General features: G+C 33.3%; 2 protein-coding genes across 4 annotated transcripts in view; both read left to right on the forward strand.

Annotated features, from left to right (window-relative positions):
- Positions 1–13,601, forward strand: part of LOC108975895 (synaptic vesicle glycoprotein 2A-like) — an 18,808-nt gene extending 5,207 nt beyond the window's left edge. The window contains exons 1-8 of one of the 2 annotated variants that reach the window (XM_018944704.1): positions 9,678–10,447; positions 11,260–11,343; positions 11,424–11,748; positions 11,838–12,198; positions 12,257–12,583; positions 12,682–12,811; positions 12,883–13,039; positions 13,100–13,601. In XM_018944704.1, the coding sequence (XP_018800249.1) occupies positions 10,444–10,447; positions 11,260–11,343; positions 11,424–11,748; positions 11,838–12,198; positions 12,257–12,583; positions 12,682–12,811; positions 12,883–13,039; positions 13,100–13,304 (1,593 nt within the window). In that variant the 5' untranslated portion in view covers positions 9,678–10,443 and the 3' untranslated portion in view covers positions 13,305–13,601. Of the gene's footprint in view, positions 1–9,677; positions 10,448–11,259; positions 11,344–11,423; positions 11,749–11,837; positions 12,199–12,256; positions 12,584–12,681; positions 12,812–12,882; positions 13,040–13,099 lie in introns of those variants that run through there. The other variant, XM_018944703.1, reaches the window with a different exon arrangement.
- Positions 13,602–16,946: 3,345 nt separating this feature from the next.
- Positions 16,947–26,900, forward strand: LOC108975786 (synaptic vesicle glycoprotein 2A-like). Of its 2 annotated transcripts, XM_018944510.1 has the most exons (9): positions 16,947–17,033; positions 20,811–21,128; positions 24,227–24,316; positions 24,396–24,720; positions 25,188–25,545; positions 25,607–25,933; positions 26,000–26,129; positions 26,189–26,345; positions 26,403–26,899. In XM_018944510.1, exons 4-9 carry the CDS (start codon positions 24,437–24,439, stop codon positions 26,596–26,598), a joined length of 1,452 nt encoding a protein of 483 aa, XP_018800055.1. In that variant the 5' UTR covers positions 16,947–17,033; positions 20,811–21,128; positions 24,227–24,316; positions 24,396–24,436; the 3' UTR covers positions 26,599–26,899. The 2 variants fall into 2 exon arrangements, with proteins under 2 accessions (XP_018800055.1, XP_018800054.1); XM_018944509.1 differs by lacking the exons at positions 16,947–17,033; positions 20,811–21,128 and adding an exon at positions 21,155–21,605 and having other exon boundaries at positions 26,403–26,900.
- Positions 26,901–27,307: the final 407 nt, after the last annotated feature.

Here is a 27,307-nt window from a genome sequence, read left to right on the forward strand (position 1 = left end):
AAATCGGCCTACTGCCACGCCCACAAAATGGCGAAAACCGAAACTTATAAAATGTCATAACTAAGCCATAAATAAAGATATTAAAGTGAAATTTAGCACAAAGGATTGCATTATGGAGTGGCATATTTCGACGATTTTTTTTTGGAAAAGTGGGCGTGGCCCCGACCAGTACTAAGTTTTTTGTACATATCTCGAAATCTACTATAGCTATATTAACGAAAATTTCAGAGTTAATTTCTTGAAGGTACTATCTTAAAACGGAGGTAATCGGATTATAACCACGCCCACTTGCCATACAAATGTTATGTTGAAATCTACTAAAAATGCTTTAACTTAGTAAGGAAAAACACAGGAAACCTTAAATTTCATGGCAAAGATGACACAGAGGGGTTACATTCGAATTTAAAATGGGCGTGTCTCCGCCACTTATGGCTCTAAAACCATATCTCAGAAACTACTCGACTAAATTCAGCGAAACTCGGTTCGAACCATTTCCATAGCATCTATGGTTCGAAATTGGGCGAAATATATTCAGAACCACTCCTACTTCCCATATACCGCAATTTTGAAGTCCATCTGATTCGTTCACGTTATAGTATATGAGTTCAACACCAGTGAAGATAACGGACCAAAACACACCACTAAACACAACACTAGTGTAGCATATCCCGAATAAAAATCACCGAGATCAGACCATTTTATTGAAAATGTATGTAAATGACGGATAATGAAATCTCGATTATCACTTTATCATGCGAGAGTATAAAATGTCCGGTGACACCCGAACTTAGCCCTTCCTCACTTGTTTAATTTAGGCTTTACTCATGTAAAATCAACCACTAAAGTACATACATATGTATGTACACCGTCACTTAAAATGCAAAATAACGTAACATCAATTTTATATAAGTTTATATTCGAAGGAAAAACGATATAATAGAAACCGCTTATATTGAAACAAAATTTGAGTTTTCGTTAGAAAAAGGTTATACATACATATATTGGTCATCATACACTCATGTTAAGTTGTGGTTATAAAATGGTTATATATTGGTTATATCTGACAGCGATTTTAGATTATCTTTTGATGATACGCTATTTTGCATTTTAGGTGACGATATATTTAAGTTTTTTTCAGTCCGTAATAGTGATTTAAAAGCCACTTTCCTAGTTATAACACAATTTATTTTGATCAATCAGTTTAAATAACAGCTATATGCAAAATTGACTCTCTTGAAAAATTAGTTGGGAGACTTACTCTTACGAATAAAAAAAATGCATGCAAAGACTTGATTTTGATCGGTCCGATATCGGAGCTACCGACAAATGAGCAGCTTATTGAGGAGAAAAGGACGTTTGCGAAATTTCACATCGATATCTCAAAAACTGAGGAACTAGTTCGTGTATATGCAGACATACGGACATACAAGTGGACAGACAGACGGACATGTTTCATTTGACTCATCTCGCCACGTTGATCATTTATATAATACATTATGTGGTGTGGACGTTTGTTGTTGTTGTATTTGGAACTTCAGTGTAAACGAAACTATCAGGGTACGGGGTATACAAATATAGAATAGGATTTGAAGCTATGCAGTTGAGCTTGATAAATATTATAAACACATTCAATACACGTGTTATATACTTGTAAGTACATCAATACTCGCGAATTTAAAAAAAAAAATTATGAATTTAATCAGTTAGCTTTTGGGTAGTTGGCGCTGATAGCGCACAAAATAAAGAAATCATTGCGCGTTCGAGGCAAATTATGTGATTTCTGTGAATATTAAACAAACATAGATATGTACATATGTATATAATAAGAAAATATTGACATATGTATGTATGTATATGTCGTACAGCAACAGTCGACTAACATGTGAATACATACATAAATCTGTATAAACATACATATATATGAGTGTGTACACGGCGTATACTTACTATTCTCCGAAGAAGTACTCGGTTTCTTATCATTAATAGTAACATAGTAACAGCGGAGACAAACTCTTTGGCTCAGACTCACTTGGGCAAAGACAAAATGTAAATATGTTATGCGTAGTGCATACGCTTTCGCACAAATGTGGCGTTTCAAGCTAAAACATACATTTTTGTTGTTTTATTATAATGAATCTGATAAGACACATTAAAGTACAAGCAAGCATTCATGTATGTATACATAATACACATGGTATGTGTATGTATATTGCTGAATCACAACAGTGCTGACCACTGAATGGAGGCGGTAACGCAAGTATCAACAGTGAGCAGCAATAATATAAATATATTTCTACATATTTACGTATGTGTGTGTGAATATAGTTGCGCTAAGAAACTCTTCTGAAAAGGAAAAATATTGCGAATTATATTTAAAACAACAATTTTGCATTGAATTTATATAACTAAGTAAAGGGAAGTGCACACAATTTTCTAGAAAAACATTGCGAAGTAATCATTTGCATAATAAACAACAAAACCAACTAAAATTATGATTCTACATCACAAAATATATTTACGATTGTATATATTTACTACCATACCATGTTTGACGTGCGCATTATAATATAACAACAATCACTTGAATGCTCTTTTTGCGCGTGCTTCGCACATACAAAAATTCATTTACAAAGTTACAAAAAATCGAAAAATGTGTAAATTGCTCAAATTTGGCACTCTCAATGAGTATGATAGCAATACACGGGCATTAGTACACTCAAAGCGAAATTGTTACACAACTTCTTTCATAAATGTTTTGAATGGTTTCAAAGTTAGATATTTCTTATTTAAAATTAAAAATTTTTTTAATAATAAAAAAATTCAACATTTTTAAGAAAAAAATTGCAACTAATGTGTTCTACGTTGGTATGTGGGGTACTTCAGGTGCCTTGATTGCGTATTTGAGTTCAAAACTTTTCTAGCTATAGCTATACGTGATAGCTATTCTTGTCATTTTAGTAAATAGTAGTGCTTTGACCCTTATAACCCTTGACTACAACACAAAAAATCGTATGTGTTCTGAAATTTTGGCTATCATTTTCGATTTTAGCTACCAAGAAGCAGCCTCTAACATAACAGCCAGAAAATGTTTACAATCCTATGTAACCTACGATTGAAAAATTAATAAAAACAAAAAACAAAATAGCGGCGTTTTAAAAAAAGAGGAGTTATATAAAAAATTTGGTTGTTTTTTGGCTTTACAAAATTCGGTGAATCAGTTCAAATTAGTATAGTATATTACTCTTATACCGTTATACCTATCCAAATATGGAAAAAATCGACCTTCACACTAGGTGTATATTTATATATAATATTATAATGTATAATTTTTTTATTATTTTATTTTAATTATATTTATATTTTATGTTTTTAATGTAGAAATTCGTACGAAAAAAATAAATAATTATCGAATGTGGCTACATTTTTTTGTTCTGAAAAGCTTAAATAAATATCGGCAAATAAATAACAAAAAACTATTCATAAACGACGGTAATTCCAGCATATTTATCGACTAATTCATGCTTTTTACTATACTTTATAATAAATATTTATTTGCGTGCATTTATTCAACTTCATATGTCTATCGATAACAGTTTTATGACAATGCTCATTTGCAAAAATGAAAGCTTTATTTACATGGAATAAACAACTCCATTTCCTGGTTGAGCTCTTGATTACTTTTGTCAAGAGAGTATTCAGAGTATTATACCGTTTGTTTGGGAATGTACCGCTTTTCTTCACAAAGATTTCGATAATGATAAACAGTTCGAGGTAATAATACTATAAAAACAATAAAAACTGCATGTGCATGGGCCAAGGTCACTTTCGGCATAAACAAAACGCAAATATAGATAGAATATCAATGTTTAATGTGGAAAAACTCAGTGAACGGTAAGTGTATGTGCGTAATAAAATTATCTAGAAAATTACTGATAATTATTATTACTGATAACCCATGATGGGAATTTTGAACTGAAACGAGTTGTGCATAAAAGCTATAAAAGCTAATTTCGAAACTGAATATGGTTTTATTTATTTCTGTAAATATTATTATTAATAATTATTAAGATGTTAAACAAAAAATTTTTTATTTAGGCGCAACATTTACTTAAATGCGCCTAACCAGTCTGTTTCTAGATTCGCGTCCGAAACACTTAGCACAAAGCCTTTTTATCACTCTCCCAATTTTTCGCAAATACAGTTGAATTCGCCACGTGCTTTTTCTGTTATTCAATTTATCAATATTTACCGGCAAGTAGAACTCACGCGTAGCAATTAACATAGGCACATAAAAGTATGTTTGTAGGCACGTGTCAGCGCATTTGTGTGTGTGGCTTTTACTTTAATATTATAGTTTACTATGCATTTTCTTTATCCGCAGTCACATTGGCACCACTGTTTTGGCGCCATCGAGCGTGTCGTAGAGAGTAGCTCCACACGCGCCACTCTCGATTGTATGAATGTGTGTATATATGTATGTATGCATGTGTGTGAGCGATTCGCTATCATATTGAAATTGTTGGAAAATGTGTTCATGATGAAAACAAAAATTTTTGCTTGACCGCGGAATTGGCAATGTTACCTTGAACTGCTCAAGTATATGAAAACGGTATCTGTATTATATGTATAAATGGTATGTATTTCATGTAGTATTAATAGCATCACCATTGTGTGCTATTGACAATTCTGAATACAATGTATAAACTTATGCAGTTGTGCATATATACATAAGTGAGTTTACTCTTACATAGCTACACATAATTCATGACATTCAGTTTACAGTAAACGCAGAAAACTACTAGTATATCGTCAGCTAAAATGCAAAATAACGTAACATCACTTTTCATAAGTTTACAGGCGGAGGAAAAACGAATAGAAACCACTCATATTGAAACAAAATTTGAGTTTCGGTTATAAAATGGTAATAATATGGTTATATATTGGTTATATCTGATAGCGAAAACTAAAAATTTTATACCACATACATATGTACATATGTAATGTGATGTAGTAAATCATAAAAACTCAAAATCGATTGTTTTGTTGATACGTTGTTCTGCATTTGAGATGACAATATATGCATATTTGCAAAACCCTCCAATTATCACTAATAATTACTAAAATATTTACACAGTTCTTAATTCACAAGTGGGGCCGCGGTGAGTGTGAATACTTGCTTTGGAAATATAATGCAGCTCCCAACGCATCTAGTGTAGAACTTGTGTGCTCACATTATCTGAATAAATTTAATGAAATTTTTTTGAAGTAAAACGTCTAACATAGTTTCCCCCTGCGTGTTTTATTATCATGACATTATTATCTAAATACTACATGTACTACAGTTAGAGGAGACAAATGCAGATATATGCACATTAAGGTGAGCAAAAACCAAAAAAAAAAAAAAAAAAATAACCAATCGAATTTATGGATCAAAATTAAACGAAAAAAAGTATTTCTCAAAGGCAGCATCTATAGCTTAAATTTAACAGTGATCGATGATTATTCAAGGCTTCCCACTTAAATAAAAAAATATTTTTTCATTAAGAATACCATAACTTTTAAATGAATTAGTAATTTTTGCAAACGTTTACCAATAAATAATTGCATACTCCCATAAACAAGTGTGTAATTGCCCGTCAAATTGATTACTTTGGCATTTATGGCGGTAGATCATCAAACCATTTATTGGTTGACAGCCCATCTCTTCAATAGAAGATTAAAGTCAAATTAACAACGGTGTAGTATGAAAATTCGCGATGACAGCGGCATTGCTGTCACAACATGACATTTTTATCACACTTCGTTACATTGTTTATGATAATTGCTAAAGGCAATACAAATAATTAACATACATACATACATACATCATGTTTATTATGTTGTAGTTTTTGTTAGTCTTATAATAATTATTTTTAGTCTGGCAGAATTCCAAAATACAAGCATAACATAACAGCCGAACTTTATTTACTATTGGCGGATAAAAATTATAAATATTCATATCATTAGACTACGTTTAAAATTGATATATGTACATACATACAATATACATATAAGTAAAAATCACCTTAATATTTTAAAAGAATATTTTGCTCTGTTTGCTTCAGAACTTACAACTTCTACTCTGCTTCAGACTTCAAATTTGCTTCAGAACTTGCAAACCTTCTATACATCTGTAGTTGTCGTTGCAGTGACTTTTTGCGTTCCAGTGCTATTCCCTTGAGTTGAGCAGTAAAACAAATATTTTTTTATAAGCTACGAAACAGTGAATAAATAGTGTCATTTAAAGTACAGTTTTAAAGCGGTATACAGTTATAGAGAATAGGTGAGAAAGAACATTTTCATTAAAAATATATCAGATTTTAGTTTGTCGTTTTATATATGTACATATGTATATGAGCTTATTTATAATTAAAACCATTCTCTAAAATCTACAAAAAAAAAAAAAAAAACAGTTTGTGCGCAAGTTTATTTTATATTACTATTATAATATGATTCAAATGATAACTCAAAATTTCGTATTATCCATTAACTACTGTACTAATACCCCGCTCCTAAATGTATGTTATGATATGAATGTCTATTTCACTTGCATTCATGCTCAACACTGAATATTAAAATGCCATAACATATATACATATGTACATACATACTCAATATATCTATATAAATGTATTAAAGCATACATGAAGTATTTAATAATAAATGTTTACATACATTCTTGATAATATAAAGATAAGTTTATTTAATGTAATTAATTTATCAGTTATTCTCTTGTTTGTCTCGGCATTTTCTCACTTTTTTCTCTTTGCGATTTCAATCGGTTTATTTGCTAGCAATTATTGTTCGCCTAAATGCAGGCTTTAAAATTGTTCATGTTAATGTCATGTTTTTTAACACGCTTTCTCTAATTAACAGTGTTTAAATTTTATTCTGTTAAATAACATTTTGTAAGAATTTATTTTAAATAACACATGTATAAATTCTTTATGGGGAATATTAATAATTTACTAGACAATGTTTATTTTTTTATATTTTTTGGTTTTTGGAAATATTTGTAGTTTTTTTTTATATTATATCTCAGTGCAATATTGAATATTTAGTGCAATAATTTATTAATGAAATTAAATTCTCACAAATCCAAGTGAATTTTACTCTGCATAGGTGCATGTACATGTGTATGTACATACATATGTATGTAGTTCAAGTATTTCCTGTCGTGATACATATACGCATACATGTATTGTATTCCGCCTCTGAAAATACCAAATATTTGATTGCACCCACAATTATGCTTTAAGAATTTACATTCTGGTATATGTTAATTTAAATTCAAACATACCTATGTAAATCTGCTGTTGGAATATGTTTCTGTTAGTGCGTATGCAGCCATTGAATGCCTTTAAATATATTTTACAATATTTAGCAGCGTAATTTTGAACGAAAAAATAAATTTTTATTTATTAATTATCTTCCTTTTCCTATCTCTTGTCACAAAACCGACAGTTTGCAAGAGACTATGTCCATGTTGGACAAGTGCTTCCTGAGCCTTCAGTGATTATATCTTTAAACCTTACAAGGTTGTATCTTTACAGTAGTACCTTTGCGTGACGCATTCCTGCTACCTGCTGGCAGTGGCGTTCTCTCGGCACTCTCTCCTCCGTGCGGAACAACTCCTATGCCCTATGTCGGTCCTATCATTCTAAATGCTGCTGTAGAGTGAGCTAGTTCGTCGGCCAGACCTTTATGCCCGGGCACCCAGATCAAGTGTACACGGTTCCAAATTGATAGGCGATTCAGCCTTCCTATACTCTCCTCCACTAAAAGAGATTTAACGTCATAAGCTGAGATCGTCTTTAGTGCCGGTTCACTAGCGCTAAAAAGAGAGATTGATTTCTGCACGCTGATTTATTGCAAAGACTTCTGCTTGAAGGATGCTCGGAGAACCTGGCTTGCAGCACCATGATTTGGCAGATAGGCGTCTGCATATCATGAGTGCTTTGGTGACTTTAGACAGTGTTAATTCCACGTGTCCATTTCATCTTTGTAAAAGGGACAAAAAAATAGTTTCGTTCATATTTTAATGGTCATAGAGAGTAAATGTATAGGATATAAAAACTCAAAATCATCAGTTTTGATAAATATTAAGCAATTCTGAAATTGCATTCTTAAAAAATGGCATATCAGTAATTTCTTGAAAATTCGAAAATGTTCGAGTTTTGTTGTTGTTTTCTTATAATTTGTGTACCTTTTGTTATTTTTTTCTACAAATTTAAATTTTTATAAAATAACTTCAACACTCTCTTAAAATATTTCAAATTTTAACATTTAAATGTATCAACAATTACACTAACACTGTTAACGGCAACTCTCAAGCTGCTAGATGTGAAAAATGAGTAACTATCACTACGCGTCATGCTAAAAAGATAGCGCTATGTGGTTGTACACAAATACGTTATAATTCATTTAAGAACAACAAAATTTGTTTATACCATCCACCGAGTTCCCACGCTTTATACCTTCAACCCCAAATTACACAAAGCGCTTATCTGACAGAAGCCGGTTTAACTTTTCTTTTCAAACTAACGGCTATTTATAATTATTTACCGAAATAAAAACATGACAACAGCACAAATATGGAAAGTGCAAACGGTATACGGTATAACCGCCAGCTGTACATATATATCCATGTACATATGTAACATAATTTGTGATAACTGGCGTTTCAAAAAACAAGCAATATAAAAAGGGGCAAAACACGCCTAATACCACTGCTTTCCACCCATAAAGTATAGCGTTGTGTTTGCTCATAGCTTATTCGCCGTAAAGAGACTTAAGAAACCTGCATAACAAATGTAAAGGCATAGAAATATTTCTAGAAACATATTTTTACATATGTACATATACGTACTATGTATTTATATATGTATGAATATATGTATGTACAATTTATTTTTGTGGTTTTAATTTGTCTCTTTAGTTTTAAAAATAAAAATAACATTTCATCTGTATTCGTAGATCAGCTGTTGGTATATATATAAAATTTCCTTAAGCCGTTGGCGTCGTAAATATACAGTAGATGTGCATGAAACTATGCCCGACACAAAAAAATTTTATTTTTGGAAATATTATTACTTTCAAATAATAATAATTTGAAATTAAGTCAGAGTTAATGTTTAATGTGGATGAACGTTTCATCTCCGGCACGCTGCTTTAAAAAAGTTAATATTTTATATTAAAATTAAAAACAAAATTTTTAAAAATTTCCAAAATCATTTGGGAACAGATCATACTGTTGAATTAATAAATTTTCAATGTCCGTTTACTGGGTTACAGAATGTTATCACATTCTAAACAACATTCCTCTCTTAACATAAACCTGAAATTATTCATTATGTACATTTACATTATTTTATTTGATTTAAATTATGCAATGTATGCATAATTTCTTAGAACATTTTATTTCTGAAAATTAATACAAAGTATTTTTTTGTTTTATTTTTATAAATAGTATAAAAAATTAATTAATTTAACTTTAAAATAATATATATTTTAATTTTACCCAAAAGTACGTTTATTAAATAATATGAAACATATACTAAAAATAGAAAATATCGCCGAATATTTAAAAGTATAAATATTTGTAACTTTCATTAACTATAACCATTTTATAACCAACACTAATTTTTTTTTCGATTTGAGTGGCTTTTATTATACCGTTTTTCCTTCACCTGCCAACTTATAAAGAGCGATATTACGTTGTTTTGTATTTTAGGTGACGATATAATTACATACATATATCAACCAACCCCACTCGTCTTATTATTTTAGCGTGTATTTTTTGTCACCTGCTTAGAAGAAAAGATTATTTATATTCAAATACCAAAGTACAAGGCGAACATGCTTCGGTGACTAGATACTGTAAGTTTCACTCTGACATTGTGCAGGTTTAGCAACTTGTACATACCTACGTGGTGTGAAGATCAAACCAAAAGGTATAGAAAATACACATCATCCTTTGAATATAAATAAATGCAATTATTTGTCGTGTATACATAAGTGCATGTAGAATAATTCAATTTTATGTCTACAAATGTCATAAAAATGTCACATTTCTTAGTTCTTAAATTTGCGGCACAAGATAGCTTCTGTATATTTGCACCCATCTATGTATGTACGTTCATATATACTTTGTGTTGAGTGGGCGAAAAGGTTTAAATAGATGGTTACTTTCTTAACTGCCATTAGTAACTTAGAGGTGTGAAGGTTAGACAGTACAAAAATTCTAAAGACTTTTAAATTTAGCGTTTAATTAGTGCTCAAAATAAGCCTTGTTATTTTTTATTTAAATTCATTTATGCGTAAATTGAAAATTTCGCGAGGAGAAAATATTCATTAAAATAGTAAAAAATTTATTATTTTAGCAAATACAAAGCTATATAAAAAATGGGTAAGATTATTTCATAGGATATTTATATATATTTAATTAATAATTAAATGTTTCGTAAATTTTTATAATTTTAGCAAAAAAAAAAATTATGTAATCGTATAGAAATAAATATTTTTAATATTTCATTAAAGAAGTCTTTGATTTTAATATTCTATAATTGTATACATATAATTATTTTTAATTTTTAATTTAAAAAAAAGCTTTGACTTATCGTTTTAAGAACTTTATACAAAGAAAAATATGTTTTAATAGAAAATTCATATTTATTTATAAAAAAAATAATTACTAAGAATTATGTATAAGTATCTGCTAGACAAAAAATATATAATATACATTCAGTGCATTTTATTTATTATTTAAAATTAATTTAAGTAACCAAAATTAATTTTATTGACTCATCACATCACACATACTGCACACCAATACCATTTACCATTAAGATTTTATATAGAAACCAAAATTAACTTTTTATATCAAACACTATGTACATATATATAAAATTCAATTTAAATAATTAAAAAAGTGTAAGCAAAAATAAATTGTTTGAATATGAATGTGGAAGAAAAACAATAAAAAAGAAAAAAATAGTAAGAAATTATAAAAACAAAAAAAAAAATAATGACAACAGACTTTTTAACAAAATGTAAGTGCCCTTGAACAGCAATATCCTCATCCCATCGCAAAAACTCCCATACTGCATACATGCATATTCATACATAATCTGTATGTACTTATGTGTAAGTCGTCCATATCCAGAAATTTTGTCGAACATGAAAAATTAATTTACAAAAAAATTTCCCACCTTATTCCAGTACTTTCAATTATACATACAGAACCCGTTAAGGTAAATCGTAAACATGGGGCCATTTCATTTTCAGAAGCTTTATCACTTACCGGTAAGTACCATTTGACGCTTAGTATTCATTTTTAGTGAATACCGCCATCATGCTTCATATTAATTGGACACCATTCATAGGTTTCGGTAAATTCAATTACTTCCTCATCTTCATATCTGGCATGGTTTTGGCCAATGTGCTATTGGAGACGGCAGCTATGGGTTTTATCTTGCCAATTGCACAATGTGACTTAAATCTAACGAATCAGGATAAGGGCGTCTTGAGTGCCATTAGTTTTGCTGGTATCATAACAAGCTCACATCTGTGGGGCTTTTTGGCCGACACAAAGGGACGCAGACGCGTTATTAGGCCGACATTGTTGGCTGGCTTTATCGTCACACTATTCTCAAGTTTTTCGCACACATTTTGGGTGATGGTGTTGTTGCGGTTCATCAATGGATTTTTGTAAGTTTGCTTTTGGTTTATATTTTTGGTATCTCTGAGCATACTTCAACAAATTAACATTTTTTATTTCTTCTAATTGTTTTTTACAGCGTCTCTGGCGGTTCGGCTACAATTTATGCCTACCTCGGCGAGTTCCACACAGATAAGACACGTTCGCGCGCGATGATGGGCAGCTCATTTATCTTCGCAATCGGCGCGATGATCTTGCCAATGATTGCCTTCCTTGTCATCAATCAAGACTGGGTCTTGCCCTTGCCTTTCTTGGGCATTGATTATAAGCCTTGGCGTTTCTTTTTAATCGTATGCGGTATACCGGGCATGCTTTGTGGTCTATCCATGTTCGCTTTGCCTGAAAGTCCGAAATTCCTTTTGGCGCATGGCAGAGAGGCGAAAGCCATTGAGGTCTTGCAAAAGATGCAACGTTGGAACGGCGGCACTCAGGATCTAAAAGTAAGTGGTGGTGCTTTATTGTTTGAGCTTAAAAAATAATTATTTTCACTTTATCTAGTTAAAACACATCCTACCGGAGGAGGAGACACCCGGCTCTATGATGCAGCTAAACAATCAATCGGCTTCGAAGGAGAATTTTGCTACCGCCTTTCTGAAGAGCATGTGGAACCAGACTGTGCCATTATTCCACAAACAATATATACGCATCACATTGATCGTTTGCAATATGCAATTCTGGTTGTATGTGGTGACGAACGGCATGTATATGTGGTTCCCGCATATCATCAACTCCATGGTCGAGTTCATGAACGGCCACCCAGGCGAACACAAACAGATCTGCCAAATTGTCTACGACAAACATGAGAGCTTATATAAGTCGGATGGTGTAAGTACAAATATCTGGAAAATAAAACCAAATTCACAGTTGCCAACCAAGTTTTTTATACTCTTGCAATATCTAATGGCAACTCTTCATTTTTTCAGACAATGGAATGCGTTGCTAAATTAGAGAACACAACATATTTTTACTCTTTAATCATGGAGATCTTGTACGCTTCCTCGTTTGCCTTTATTGGCTTGGTGATCAACCGAGTCGGCAAGATAACTATACTTTGTAAGTATTGGGAAACAACTCTATAACCTTCTAACTCACACTAACATTTTTCGATTGTCTACAATTCACAGTTATTTCAACAATATTCTTCACCTCATGTGGCCTTGCTGCAGTCTTTGTGGTCGATCCATCGATAGCGGCGTATCTGTATGTGCTCTTCTTTTTGGTAGGCGTGGCAATAAATGTTTTGGGCGCTGCCACAGTTGAGCTTTATCCCACACAAATGCGGTAAGACTAAGTCATCAGCAACTCCTTAAGAATGTTTTTCAATTAAAAGTTTTCCTACAGTGCCATGGCAATATGCGTCTCGCTGATGTTCGGTCGTTTGGGCAGTGTTGTGGGCGCTAATATTGTGGGTGCGATACTGGCTAAAAACTGCGAACTGACTTTCTACACCGCTTGTATTGCCTTGTATGTCTGCGCCTTCCTAGCTCTACTGATACCACGCCGAACTTTGGCGCCCCCTGCTAAGCCCGTTTTGGATGAGGCATAAATGTGCTAAGTTGTGTGTTAATTCTTATTCTAAATTGCGACTTAAATGCGGATAGCATACTTAACTTCGCAACTACTATTAGGGATGAATGAAATACTGTTATAATAAATTGTGATTCTATGTGTGCGTCTGCGTTTGTATGAGTGAATATTTAATTAGTATTTTGTATGAAAGTGTTTTATTTAATTTTTGGTTTTTAATTTTATGGTGCTTATTGAGATCGTGTGAAATGCGTGTTTTTAGATAAAATATATTGAATGAAACTACAAATAAAGCAAAAAATTTAATAAAATAAAAGCAGTGTTTAATTATATTCATATTTGAATGTGTGGTGGTATTCACACGATTCTATCCTTTTTTAATCCCACGACATATAATAACAAGAGAAAGATGGACTCTGAGTTTTATCAAGATACTTGACACAATAAAAGATATATGTGGCCGAAATTGATCGAGTAGTCTCTGGGAGAGACAGTTTCCTCTAAAGGTGGACAGTGACAGATCCATTAACCAATTATGACATCGCTTAATAAGAGGTCATTCCCTAAATTGGGAAATTTAGTGCTAATGACGTAGTGGTCGATTAAACCGATTAAATCATTTTATATCGATCTTGGACTTTTGTTCAACATTAACACAACAAATTATTTGTAGAGATCTGTTTGCATCCCAAACTTATCCTCAACTGAAAATGTCACTTTTTGAGCCGAATTCTCGACATTTGCGGGAAATTTTGGTTTTCTTTCTTAATTCCGAGAAAAGTGCTGCTGAGGACCCGTCCTCGCTTTACTGAGGCTGACACATACATAGATAATACTATTACTCCACTACTACCATCTATATGGTTTCTATTAGGTATTAAAAAAATATGGAATTTTTGTAAAGCAACTTGTGTTAGTTTACAAAAAAATGGATCATAAAGCATTTCGTGTGTTAATTAAGCATTGCTTGTTGACGGAATAAGGGAAAACACTTTGGACCGTTTTTATACAATAAGGCCTTAAATTTACAAAAAAAAAAAGGCGGATGAAAAGTTGTAGGTCTACCTCTTCCCCTGCTTCTGCCGTCAGATACTGCGTCGAATATATGACATGACCTATCAAGCGTAGTCGCTGTTTCCTAATTCCCTGAACTATGTCAGGATCGTCGTGTGTCTCGTGCAGCTCATCGTTCTTTCGACTGCTGTAACCGCCGACCGAAGGTTGAAACCTTTCCATTGTAACGCCGACTCATCAGATGTTGTCATCGTCCATGCCTCTGCACCATATAGCAGTACAGGAATAATGAGTGTCTTATAGAGTTATGTCTTTGTTCATCGAGAGAGGACTTTACTTCTCAATTGCCTATTCAGTCCGAAGTAGCACCTTTTGGTAAGAGTTATTCGGCGTTGGATTTCGAGGCTGACGTTGTTTTTGGTGGTAATGCTTGTTCCAAGATGGACGGAATTATCACAAGTTCGTCGACCAGACCCATACGTTACGCTTCCTTATCCAGTCTCAAGAAAAAAAGTTGAGGTCAATTATATCAATATTATCGGCGCACGCCAGCAGCTAGACACTCATATAAAAGACTGTCTCTTCTCTTCTCAATTAAACCCTGCAGCTCGTATTATTTTCTTCAGATATAGATTGAAGAAGTCACACGATAGAGAGTTTCCTTGTGTGAAACCCCGCATCGTATCGAACGACTCGGAGAGGCCCTTCCCGATCTTGATGAAGTAATGAAAAAAGCTACGTGAAATTAACGAAATAAACTATGGTATAAATAAACGGCATGAAGACCTAGACTATGCAGGCGATATATGTATGTTTAATGGCACGTAGATTTTCTGACTTCGTATTATGACATGACAATTAGTTTTGACGCAAGAAACTGCAATAACATAATATCGAAATAAATGAAAGAGGCCCCCGTGGCCCTTCGCTCCCTCATGGAGCCATAGGATACAATTTATGTATATATGTATATAATATGTATTTTTATAAAGCTTATGAACTCAATGGTCGAGTTCGAAACTAATACACTTTGGCACAGAATGAGTGAGTTTATAAAAATATCTGGAAACTGTGAAATTACACGAGCTTATTATATGCTTAACACTATACTTATCTTAAACTACGCAAACATTAGACTTTGTACAACAACAGCTATAACCTATCACTTAAAGCTCTTAATGCTGAGCCGCATACAAAATTTATAAAGTGTGCCAAAAATTACTTCTTTCTTATCACAAAGTTATTTTAATCTTAGCACCTCCAATTAAACAAAAAAATCTAGATATTTCTAATTATGTTTGTTACTTAGTCTGTTCTTAGTTCTAAGTTCTATTTATGTATTTACTGCAAGCATATACATTAGAGCGGGTTGATTTACAGGGAGCTAAAAAACCGGAAAGTCACATATGTATGCGGGAAATGCTCTACGGATCATTAAGAACAACTTTACCTAAGAGGCTGGGGGTCTGAAACTGGTGTCGGGGCAGCGTTTTTTAGTGGGAGCCAAGTCGCGCGTGCGACGACTGTTTGTTTGATGACAGGAGATATTTCGTCTTGACCGCATTCACAACCAGACCCATATGCTTCCCTTCCTTATCCAGTCTGGAGATGAATATCATTGACGTACGCCAGCAGCTGTACACTTTTCTAATTTCTTGATTGTGCCTTCTGTATTGTGCGCTGCAGTTCGAATTATTTTCTCCCGCAGTAGATTGAAGTCGCACGATAGGGAGTCGCATTATCTAAAACTTCGTTTAGTATCGAAGCCCAAGCCTATTGAACCTTTCATTTCATTTGAAAATAATACCTATTTTTTGCCAATTTCCAGCAGTAGGGATTATAAAATAAAATAGACAGGATCGAGATCTAGACTCGTTGAACCAAAGGAGCTAATGTTAAAATTTTTGTCTGGGCTGTCCTGACAGATCTTTATAACTTTTTCTCGACATTATGAAACCCCCGACAAAATCCTCAAATTCCAAAAAACCAGAGAATATTCTCCAAAATAGTACGTGAAATTTACCCTTTTTTTATTTTAATACGAACAAGAAATAATCACATAATAGATATCGGGACGCAGACTACAAATTTTCGGGATCAGCACTGAATATTTAATGCCGCATCCATCTCTAAAACACACATACACTTATGGAAGCGCTTGCACATACATGCCTGGGTGCAGCAACTCAATCGGTTGCATCTCCCCATAATTGTCACTGAAGGAGGCGACATTGTCAACACCGTTCACGTCTACTATATTATATACTATACTACAAAAAATATATTAAATAATACCGACAACAATCACGTCAAAGCAACGCAATAAAACGAAAAAAATGCAACTTATGTTTGACTAAACTCGAGGAGCGTTGATCAACTCATTTGCAATGGAATTATCCCAGAAACATTTACATACAAAAATATGTGTGAAGTCCACAATGACATTATGGAAACATAAACAACAGATTGTTCGGGTTCACGTCTTTTGTTGCCCTGCGTTATGAATTAAATATGGAAAGTTTCAGTTGACTCCGGCTTAAGTACACTTACGTGTGCCATACTAAATATACTATATGCATGAAAATACTTAGATATACTACCTTGATACGTTTGTAAGTACATTAGTACTTTAGCACGCTTTTGATAAAGGCAATGCAATCAGAGCATTGGTCAGTGTTGATGCAATATTGAGATGGTCGGGAAAATCATTGAGTTCTAATTCACAGTCGCCAAGGTAAGTATAAAGCGTATTTTGATATACAATTAAGGAATATATCGTCACGTGAAATGCAAAATAACGTATCATCAAAAAATTCGAAATTGAGTGCTTTATTGATTACGCTTCACTACTTCAAATTACATACATAATATTACATATGTTCAACATTTTCAGGTTCTACGCTCAGATATAAACAGTTTTAACCAATATTAAATTTTTTTCACTCATTTTCCATTTTATTTCGTGTTTCATTCATGCCACTGTAAATTTCCGAAAATGTTGTTATGTTATTTTGCATTTCAGGTGACGATGTGTACATAATTATTTTTATAATGTTGCGCTAAAAACTTGCATCTTCGAGTTTGGAACTAAATTACATAAAGATATCTTTTCAAATAGAAAAGTTTTCCAAACGAAAACTTTATTAGGTTCGATCAGTTTGTAACAGATGTAGGCTATAGTGATCCGATATCGGCGGTTCCGACAAATAAACTACTTCTTGTGGAGAAAAGGACATGTGCGAAATTTCAGATTGATATCTCATAAACTGACAATTGGTTCGCGTTCATACATATAGACAGACAGACAGACTGACTAAATTGGATAGGATATCCGCAGTTGCCGTCTGTGTGTTACAAACTTGGCTTCCCGTTCAGGGTATAAAAATAAAGAAAAGGCACGTTTCGGAAAAGTTTAACAGTATTTTTGACCAAAATACATCATCAGCGGCAATTTCCTATTAAACTATGAAACATGAAACTAAAAATAAACGATAGCTTGAGATTGCTTCTCGAGAGTTTTTCCAAAGTGTATACCAGACTTAGCGATAACTTAATTTTTTACAGAAGCAATATTATAATAATGCATCGTAATTACTAAAAATGGCACCCTAAGTGCATATAGTACATATGTATATCACACGTGCTGCGCATGTGAACATCACATGCATAATTCACTAGTACATTCTCGAGCACCTACTCCGGATGAGCTTTAATTAGCCAGCACAACTATGTACTTGATGAGTAGAATATAAAACTAAATAAAGTTCAATGTTGTCATTTAATTACATAAAAGCATAATTTTATATACGAATAGCTACAACTTGTACTTCTAAAGGATTAGTTGCAATAGATTCGATGATTTGTAATTTTAAACAATTATACTAGCTAAAACCAGACACTATTTAATTCCATGTTAAGTTGTATGAAAAGCCAAGTGGATTTTAAAGCGACACTTGTAGTTAAGCATTTCGTTAAATTTATTGATTTAGGCGAATACGCAGTTTCTTAATTAACAGGTGTACTGCAAACATATGCATTAGCATTTGTGAGGACACTTGTCTGTGTAATTGCGCCGAAATCATTGAAGAGCTTAAGTAGCCTTAAGCGTAATTTTAGTTAAGCATGTTACGAAGGTTATTCCATTAACGTTAATATTAATATTAATAAGATTTAAACACATAAACTSTTGTTAGATTTTCAGGCGATGATCCCTAGAAAGAAATTATCCATAAACGATTCATGGGTTTTTCATGTCAGGAATGAATTTGTGCTATAATCAGAATTTGTAGTTTTTTTCGTAATTTGTTGTATCATTTCTATCTAAGCAATTGCGTTCTAAATAGTACAAAAATCTGTTAGCATGCTTTTGATTGCTAACCGTTTCTGAATTTAAGCACTTGGAGAGTCAGACTGTTAACATTGTTTCTTTTAATTTACCATCTGATTAAATTTGACCCGGAGTTTTCGGGGTTTTCCTTAGATTGACACAACCTTTTTTATGTTCCTGTGAAGTACGATCTCTAAATGTCAATTAGAGCTGTTTTTTTCAATCTCAAGCTAGTAGGCATCTAACAGTTAAGTTAAGACATTGAGGAAACAGTTCTTAGTGTGTGTTTAAAAGCTGTTTTCCAAGTATTTGAATGCCACAAAGCATTCAATGAAAGCCATGAAGTCATCTAAACTTGCCTTATACGAGTCGTCCATCCACTTCTGTTAATGAAGATAGAATAGAAAATAGCATCGTTGGCATGCTTGAAAATCGTCTTGCTGTCATCAGAGAGATAGCCAAGGAACCCAACATTTTTTATGGATTCAATTATCGAATATGATGTCGAAATTGTCCAAGAATCTAGCAAATAGCGCTTTAAATATGAGTCGAAACCGGAAATTAACAATATTAACATATTCGCCAAAGGCAGTGGAGGGTATCCGAACACGTATTGAACAAGGTGTTGTCATGTTTGTATTGGCTCAGGAGCCTATTTTAATGACAATTAAGATGTGGAAGTGCTATTTCTTTATCTGTACGGGTCAAATTGAAGTAGATGGTATCATTGTGCTGGACAATTTTGTTATGTTTTCACTTTTTAACCTTCTTGTGCTCTCTCAGTTACTGTAGCTTTTTTATGACTACAAAAACTGCGGCAATTCTTACAAGCAGCTTTCGAAATTTTTATTTTTTATCGCATTCGTTTTGAAACTAACTTGAATTACTTTAAGACTTCTAACTAACTTTAAGCTTAGTAATTCTTTTAATTTTATTTAAACTTAATCACCTCCTTTTTCTTAAATCTTTTGCACAAATATGACACAATGCAACGATTTCTTAAGAAAATTTATCTCAAATTCAGCACATTTTAGATCAATTACTTGTAAAATGCTTCAACTCCACTAACAAGTGACCAAATGCCCATGACTTTTGAAACTACCAGCAACTGGTTTATGAAATGTTGGCATACTGCGAATAATTTTAAAACATACGTATATATTTACATACATATCCACACACACACAGGTAAAATGAAAAGCCACCATGTAGGTACAAGCTTCATACTTCTAATTCTCCAAAAGACTCACACTTTGTTCAGGGACATTGTTGCGATTGAAAATGTCTAAGGGACTATCACTCTCTCTCTCTCTTCAGATATCGATGAAGTATTTGAGTAAGCCGATTATATTAATATCATTGGCCCAAAGAACCGCATGCAGTTCTGCTTTCTCTAGACTGCATAAGGAAGCGAAGAAAATGGGTTCGGTAGTGAACGATGGCAAGACGAAATATCTCCTGTCATCAAATAAACAGCCGCCGCACTCGCGGCTTGGCTCTCACGCACTCTTGACTCTCATAGCTTCAAAGTTGTAGAAAATTTTGTCTATCTTGGAACCATATAACACCAACAACAACGTTAGCAACGAAATGCAACGAAGAATAACTTTAGCCAACAGGTGCTACTTCGAACTGAGTAGGCAATTGGGAGGTAAAGTCGACGACCAAGATCAAACTTTACAAGTCACTCATCATTCACGTCCTGATATATGGTGCAGAGGGATGGACGATGAGAACATATGTGACCTGGTCTACGAAAAGGGGACTAACGTGCAAAAAAAAAAAAATAAAAAAAATTAATGTTAAAAATCTCATCTTCCATCCGAATCAACTAAAAAGTGAAAATTGATTTTTTAGATTTTCCGTGGACCAGGTCACATATGATGAGTCGACGTTACGAGTTTCCGAGAAAAAGGTTCTGCGCAAATTTTATGGTCCTTTGTCCGCTCAAACTGGTTATAACTTTAAAGAGAATTTGAATTTTGAAAAATGCTCTTGAGAGAGCATTTGTCTAAACTATCGATATATGAAAACATTGAATTTATTTTAATTCTTTACTAGTATAGCCCTTAAAACCTCCTCATCTGCGTAGACAATTTCTAAAGAATATTGCATTTTAATAGAAATATGATTAATTAAAGAGAATTACCATATATTTTGAACTGATTGTTTCATTTATTCCAGCAGGGTGTGAGCAATACAATACCCTTATCATCATTACGAGTATTTGCATTCATCTAATCACGCATTGCGGCAACATAACAGACACATCGAACCTGCTAAGCGCATACATTATATATTGGAATATTTTATTGTATCTTAATGGTGAAAGCATTCAAATTCAACTATGTACATACTTCACATATACATGAGAACGTACTCAACGACAAGTGAAGATGGCTGCAAATTGAACCGTTTCAATTGTTAATACTCCCCTTTATATAACGAATTGAAGGTGGACACTTGAAGACACGATTTGAATTGAGTATGCTGCTTGCTCGAGTAAGTCACATTAGTAAAATCAAACTCATTGCGAATAGTTTAGTTAGTCTGTGATAGTTATTGCTGTGATTCGGTATGCCTTGGATGTGCTGACTCCGTAGCTCTTATTACCCACAACACCTCAACGCCACTAAACTGGGTTACTATAATCTATCGCGTGCGCGGTTTAAGTGTCTAACACTACTTGACAACAAGTGGAGAAATACTTAAGTATTAAAAATTTTTATAATATTATATGATTTGAATGTGTGAATTCTGCGCATGCGTACACCGGTTCGTTGAGTAGTCGAAGACTAGTATTTTATTAAAACAAATAAAATCAATTTGCAAAGTTAGTAGATCTCCAAGTCGCGAACAAGAGTCATCTAGACACGTGTTTCGACAGTCGCGCTTATCCGATCGTTTGCGAACAGCGCGTTTATTTAGTGGTTGACCGTCAATTCCAACACCAAATTGTTCTCATTCTAAACAAAATGGGTAAGAGCAGCGCAAGTGTATAAAAAATATTGTGCAGATTTATGAAAGTGTTTTAACTTATACTATAAATATTTTTTGCGGCCTAAAATAAAATAGTGTTTTCAGGAAACTGCAAAATTTCGAAAAATTTAATAATGAAGATGTCTTTGGAGAAAAACTTGAAGTGAATTTTTTTTAGGTTAAATAATTATTAGAAAATAAATAGATTTTTAGTTGTTGGCTAGTCACCATTCACTGTTCTTAATATTTTCTTAGTGTTTTTTTAAAGAATTGTTGATCGAAATAAATAATGTTYTTAATATTATCTAAATTTTTTAACAATTATTCACCAAAAAAAAACATTAAAAAATTTTTAGTTAATTTTAGTTGCTAACTAAAAAACATTAAAAATTTTTTTTTTTTGTAAAATCAATCAATAGTTATTTACTTAAATTTTAAGTCCACAACTTTGCAAGTGCTACAGTGTTTTAAGGACATTAGTAATCAAATAGTATAACATCGTAAGGATTTTGTCTTTTTTCAATGCTACATGCTTTTGTTATATTTTTAGATTTTTATAACTGCTCTTAATGATTTGTATACATTTATGTACATTCGATTCACTCAATGAAGTTGTAAAGTTTTAATCGTTGTTTTGAAATTTCAAGTTTGGTATGAATAAATTACCTATGTATATTGTGTGTGAAAAAGGTTCAATGAGTTTACAAATTTTTTAAGTGGATTTCAGTACAAAAATGCAAATTTCTTTGATGTTAATAGCTAACGTATTCTTGATTAGAACGATAATGATATAACTATGTAGTTAATTCCTATTTATCGAAAAACTAAAACCATAAACATGACCTTGCTTTTTGAGCGACTTTGATGTGGATTTTTGGTTTCGTCTCGTTTTTTCCCCTTCATTCCTGGAGTTGTTGACTTTTTTGCATGTCAGGTAGTTATAATACTCTTCAAGAATCTAGGATCGAAATTCGCACGATCAAGCATGCCCAAAGAGACCTGTTTACGGTACTTTTTTGAAGAAAATGCTGAGTCGAGCCAGAACGTGTTTCATGCGCAAAATATCTACAAAAATCGAGCTCTCTTGCCAACTGTCTTGAATACTTGCCTAACGATTTTCAAATACCCATAACCTTCACTTTTTTTACTCTCGCAGCAAAGTTGCTAATTAGAGTATTATAGTTTTGTTCACATAACGGTTGCTTGGAAGTCCTAAAACTAATAGAGTCAGATGTAGGGTTATATATACCAAAGTGATCAGGGTGACGAGTAGAGTTGAAATCCGGATATCTGTCCGTCCGTCCGTCCGTGCAAGCTGTACCTTAAGCAAAATTGGAGATATCATGATGAAACTTGGTACACGTATTTCTTGGCTCCATAAGAAGGTTAAGTTCGAAGATGGGCAAAATCGGCGCACTGCCACGCCCACAAAATGGCGAAAACCGAAAACCTATAAAGTGTCTTAACTAAGCCATAAATAAAGATATTAAAGTGAAATTTGGCACAAACGATCGCGTTAGGGAGGGGCATGTTTGGACGTAATTTTTTTGGAAAAGTGGGCGTGGCCCCGCCCCCTACTAAGTTTTTGTACATAYCTCGGAAACTACTATAGCTATGTCAACCAAACTCTATAGAGTCGTTTCCTTCAGGCATTTCCGTACACAGTTCAAAAAGGAAGAAATCGGATAATAACCACACCCACCTCCCATACAAAGGTTATGTTGAAAATCACTAAAAGTGCGCTAACCGACGACGTCACAGAGATGCCCAACGCTTGAGAACGACTGATTTGGGTCTTCCTCAATTGATGTGCCAGCAGCAGCAATATTCTCGAGACTACGGGCACTTTTTTGTCTCACTGGCACGGGAACATTTTGTGCCTGTGGATTCAAAATTTTCCACTAAACGCTGAATTGTTGATCTGGCAGGACGATCGTTGAGGCTACTAACTTTAAAATTCTGTTGTAAATTTAAATAATTTCGACTCGTTGTTGGATCGTATATCTTCCATGATGAAATGGCAAATCTTACTGAAAAGAAATGTTAAAAGAGCGGGAAAAATATGGTGGCGGTTTGCTGTCCCTATCGGTCAACTTTTTGGCGTCTCTATTGTTACTAAAATTTAATTATTTTACGAATAAATTAGTACATCTTTCTAATTGCATATAATACATGGTAGAATATATAAAAAATTAAATTTAAAATCGTAATTGGAGTATTTTGTTGTAAAAATCACAATCTCTTAAAAACTTAAGTGTTACGTAACGTCCCTTCTAAAGTTTTTGCTGGCAGAATCAAATTTACCCTTTACTTTTAGTCAATATGCTTGTGTATTTAAATGAATAATTTTATTCCCACAGCACTTTATTAAGCATTTACATTTGAATACATTCATACCATACATATACTATAATATAATATACATATATAGTATAAGTGAATTGTAAACCAAACAATTTTTTTTTTTAATTTATGATAATATTAGCAGCAAAATTTTTTCTCTAACATTTAGTTTAAAATTTTATAGTGTAAATATTTGAAAAAATTTCATTCATTCATCATTTCATTAAATTAATTTATCTTTCTATTTTCTTTCAAAATTGTTCTTTACTTTAAACTAGTACAAAGTATATCCACTCAAGATGCCGCCGCTGTTAACAAATTTCGAGGACCTAATGCCTACACTTTCACTGACTGCTTGGCATTAACAAGTAAGTAAATACCGAATCTACTTGTATATAACTGATATTACTACTTCACAAGCAACTAATTTTCCTAATTTCTTTGCAGACATTGGCAAATTTAATTACTTTTTAATATTCATCTCCGGCATGGTGATGGCCACGCTGCTGCTGGAAACCTCCTCAATGGGATTTATTCTACCAATTGCACAATGTGATTTGCAATTAACAAATGTGGATAAGGGTGTTCTTAGCGCGATAAGTTTTCTAGGCATAATAACGAGTTCGCATTTGTGGGGGTTTTTGGCAGATACAAAGGGTCGTCGTAAAGTAATGAGACCTACACTGTTGGCCACATTTACGATTACGATACTCTCAAGTTTCGCAATCAATTATTGGGTTATGGTTTTACTGCGTTTCTTTAATGGATTTTTGTAAGTATATATGTATATGTATATGTCTTTCATGATTACAAGTAGTGGAAAAAGTAATATTTATAAATATTTAGTGTACTGTATTCGTGACAATTCGATAGTTCAAGTGAAGCATAATACATATTTACTAGCTCTGATAGAGTTAAGGGAGGGGTTAGGGTTTCAAGGTAACAAAAAAAAAAACTTTTCTGCGAATTTATTTCATAAATATAGATTGATTAATTTTATTCGGACCTTTTATTCATTATTGAGTACACTTTTGATAATTATAGGGTAATCGAATCACACTTTGAAGCCCAGACTCTTGAATAGAATTTTTAAATTATTTATCCCCTAATATCTTCTTAAGTGAATGAACAATTTTCTAGTGTAATTTTGAAAGTTTTTTTTTTCAAATTACTTTAGTTAATCCTTAACTTACAATCATGAACAATTATTCATTCAGGTCCCTTCCACATTTTTTACAGTTTGGCTAGCACTGCAACAATTTACGCTTATCTCGGAGAATTCCATACAGATAAAACACGCTCACGAGCTATTATGGGATCAGCATTCATATTCGCTCTTGGCGCAATGATTTTACCAATGATCGCTTTTCTAGTCATTAATCGAGATTGGGTTCTGCCTTTGTCATTTCTGGGCATAGATTACAAGCCCTGGCGTCTATTTATAATCGTATGTGGCATTCCCGGGTTTCTTTGTGGATTGTCACTCTTTGTATTACCCGAAAGTCCAAAATTTTTGCTTGCTATTGGAGAGGAAAGCAAAGCAATTGAAGTATTGCAAAAAATTCATCGTTGGAATGGTGGAAAGGAAGAGCTCATTGTAAGTAGTGGAAGGCTTTAAAATGTATATTTATTTATTATTATTTCGTTTACTAACACAGATTACACATATTTTGCCCGAAGATGACGCAGCAGTCTCAACAATGAAATTTAACAGCAATTTCGATTCGAATTCGAATTTCGCACTTGTCTTTTTGCAAACGATGTGGAACCAAACCGCACCACTGTTCCAGCGGAAATATTTACGAATCACAATGATCATTTGCTTTATACAATTTTGGTTGCTTGTCGTCACCAATGGCCTGTATATGTGGTTCCCGCATATTATGAATAGTGTCGCCGCGTTCATGCAGGAACACCCAGGCGAGCACAAACAAATTTGTGAGATTGTCTATAACCATCAAGAAGGCTTATACAATACTGATGGAGTGAGTGGAAATAACTGAAAAAAATTTCAACTGATTTAATTGAATTCGAATTTTATGCATTTTTAGACGATCGCATGCATTGACAAGCTGGAAGATTCCACATATTATTATTCTTTCATCATGGAAATAATGTATGCCAGCTCATTCGCATTCATTGGCTTCGTCATAAATCGTGTTGGAAAGCTATTAATTCTCTGTAAGCATTTGTATTACAAGATTTTTAAACTAAAATTAATCTGTGAAAAATTATTTCAGTTATTACCTTAATATTCTTCACAACCTGTGGCTTAGTATCAGTCTTCATAGTCGATCCAGCTGTAGCCGCCTACCTCTATGTGCTCTTTTTCGTGGTGGGCGCGGCTATTTATGTGCTGAGTGCGGTTACAGTCGACTTATACCCTACACACCTGCGGTAGGTCAATAAATGAGCTTACAATCGCAACGCATTCTAATTTCGCATTTATTTTAGCGCCATGGCCGGTTGTATTTCACTTATGGTGGGTCGTTTGGGCAGTGTAGTCGGCGCTAATATTGCCGGCGTCCTAATGAGTCATTATTGTAAATGGAACTTCTACATCTGCTGCGGTGCTATGTATTCTTGCGCCTTTCTCGCACTCCTGCTGCCACGTAAGAGTCCCGATGCGGCGGTCAAAAGTGAAGCGTGATCGTTGGTTTATGATTCCTTAGTTTTTAGCAATATTTGCGTGGACATATCTCTTAAAGAATTTAGTACAAGTTTACGCGCATGGATTTAAATGGATATATATATACATATATATGTATGTATGTATGTATTATTTATTTCATAGCTTAGTAACTTAAGTCAAGCGAAACGATTAACCCATAACCATTTAACTAGAGTTTTGTAAACTCTCACAATAGTGATATTAAAAATTTATTAGAATATAAGTTATATGATTTGTAAATTAGTCTAAATAGAGATAGGTTTTTATAAAAATATGGATTTTTTATATATGATTATATGGATTTATAGGAAGTGAAATAAAAGTTAAAATAACTTTGAAAATATTCGTCCTCAAAACTAATTTAGATTCGTGAAAGTTTTATTCACATCGCAAGTCTTTTAAAAAATCTTAGCTGCAGCCATTTCTCCTTATTCTTTATTGGCGTAGACACCGCTTACGCCAGAGAAGTCCCTCCCGATCGTGACGGAGCTTTTAGTATTCCTCAACATCAGTTTACACAGTCGTTTTATTTTTTCGGGGATACCAAATTCAGACATAGCTTCATAAAACCAGCTCCTCTTCGTAATGTCTATAGCAGCTTTAAAAGCGGTGAAAAGTTGGTGTGTGTCAGTCCTCTTTTCACAGCTCTCTTCCAAGATTTGGCGTATGGTTAATATCTGGTCAGTTG

The sequence above is a fragment of the Bactrocera latifrons genome, unplaced genomic scaffold, assembly GCF_001853355.1.
Source record: "Bactrocera latifrons isolate USDA-ARS-PBARC rearing strain unplaced genomic scaffold, ASM185335v1 scaffold_7, whole genome shotgun sequence".
Classification (NCBI taxonomy): domain Eukaryota; kingdom Metazoa; phylum Arthropoda; class Insecta; order Diptera; family Tephritidae; genus Bactrocera; species Bactrocera latifrons.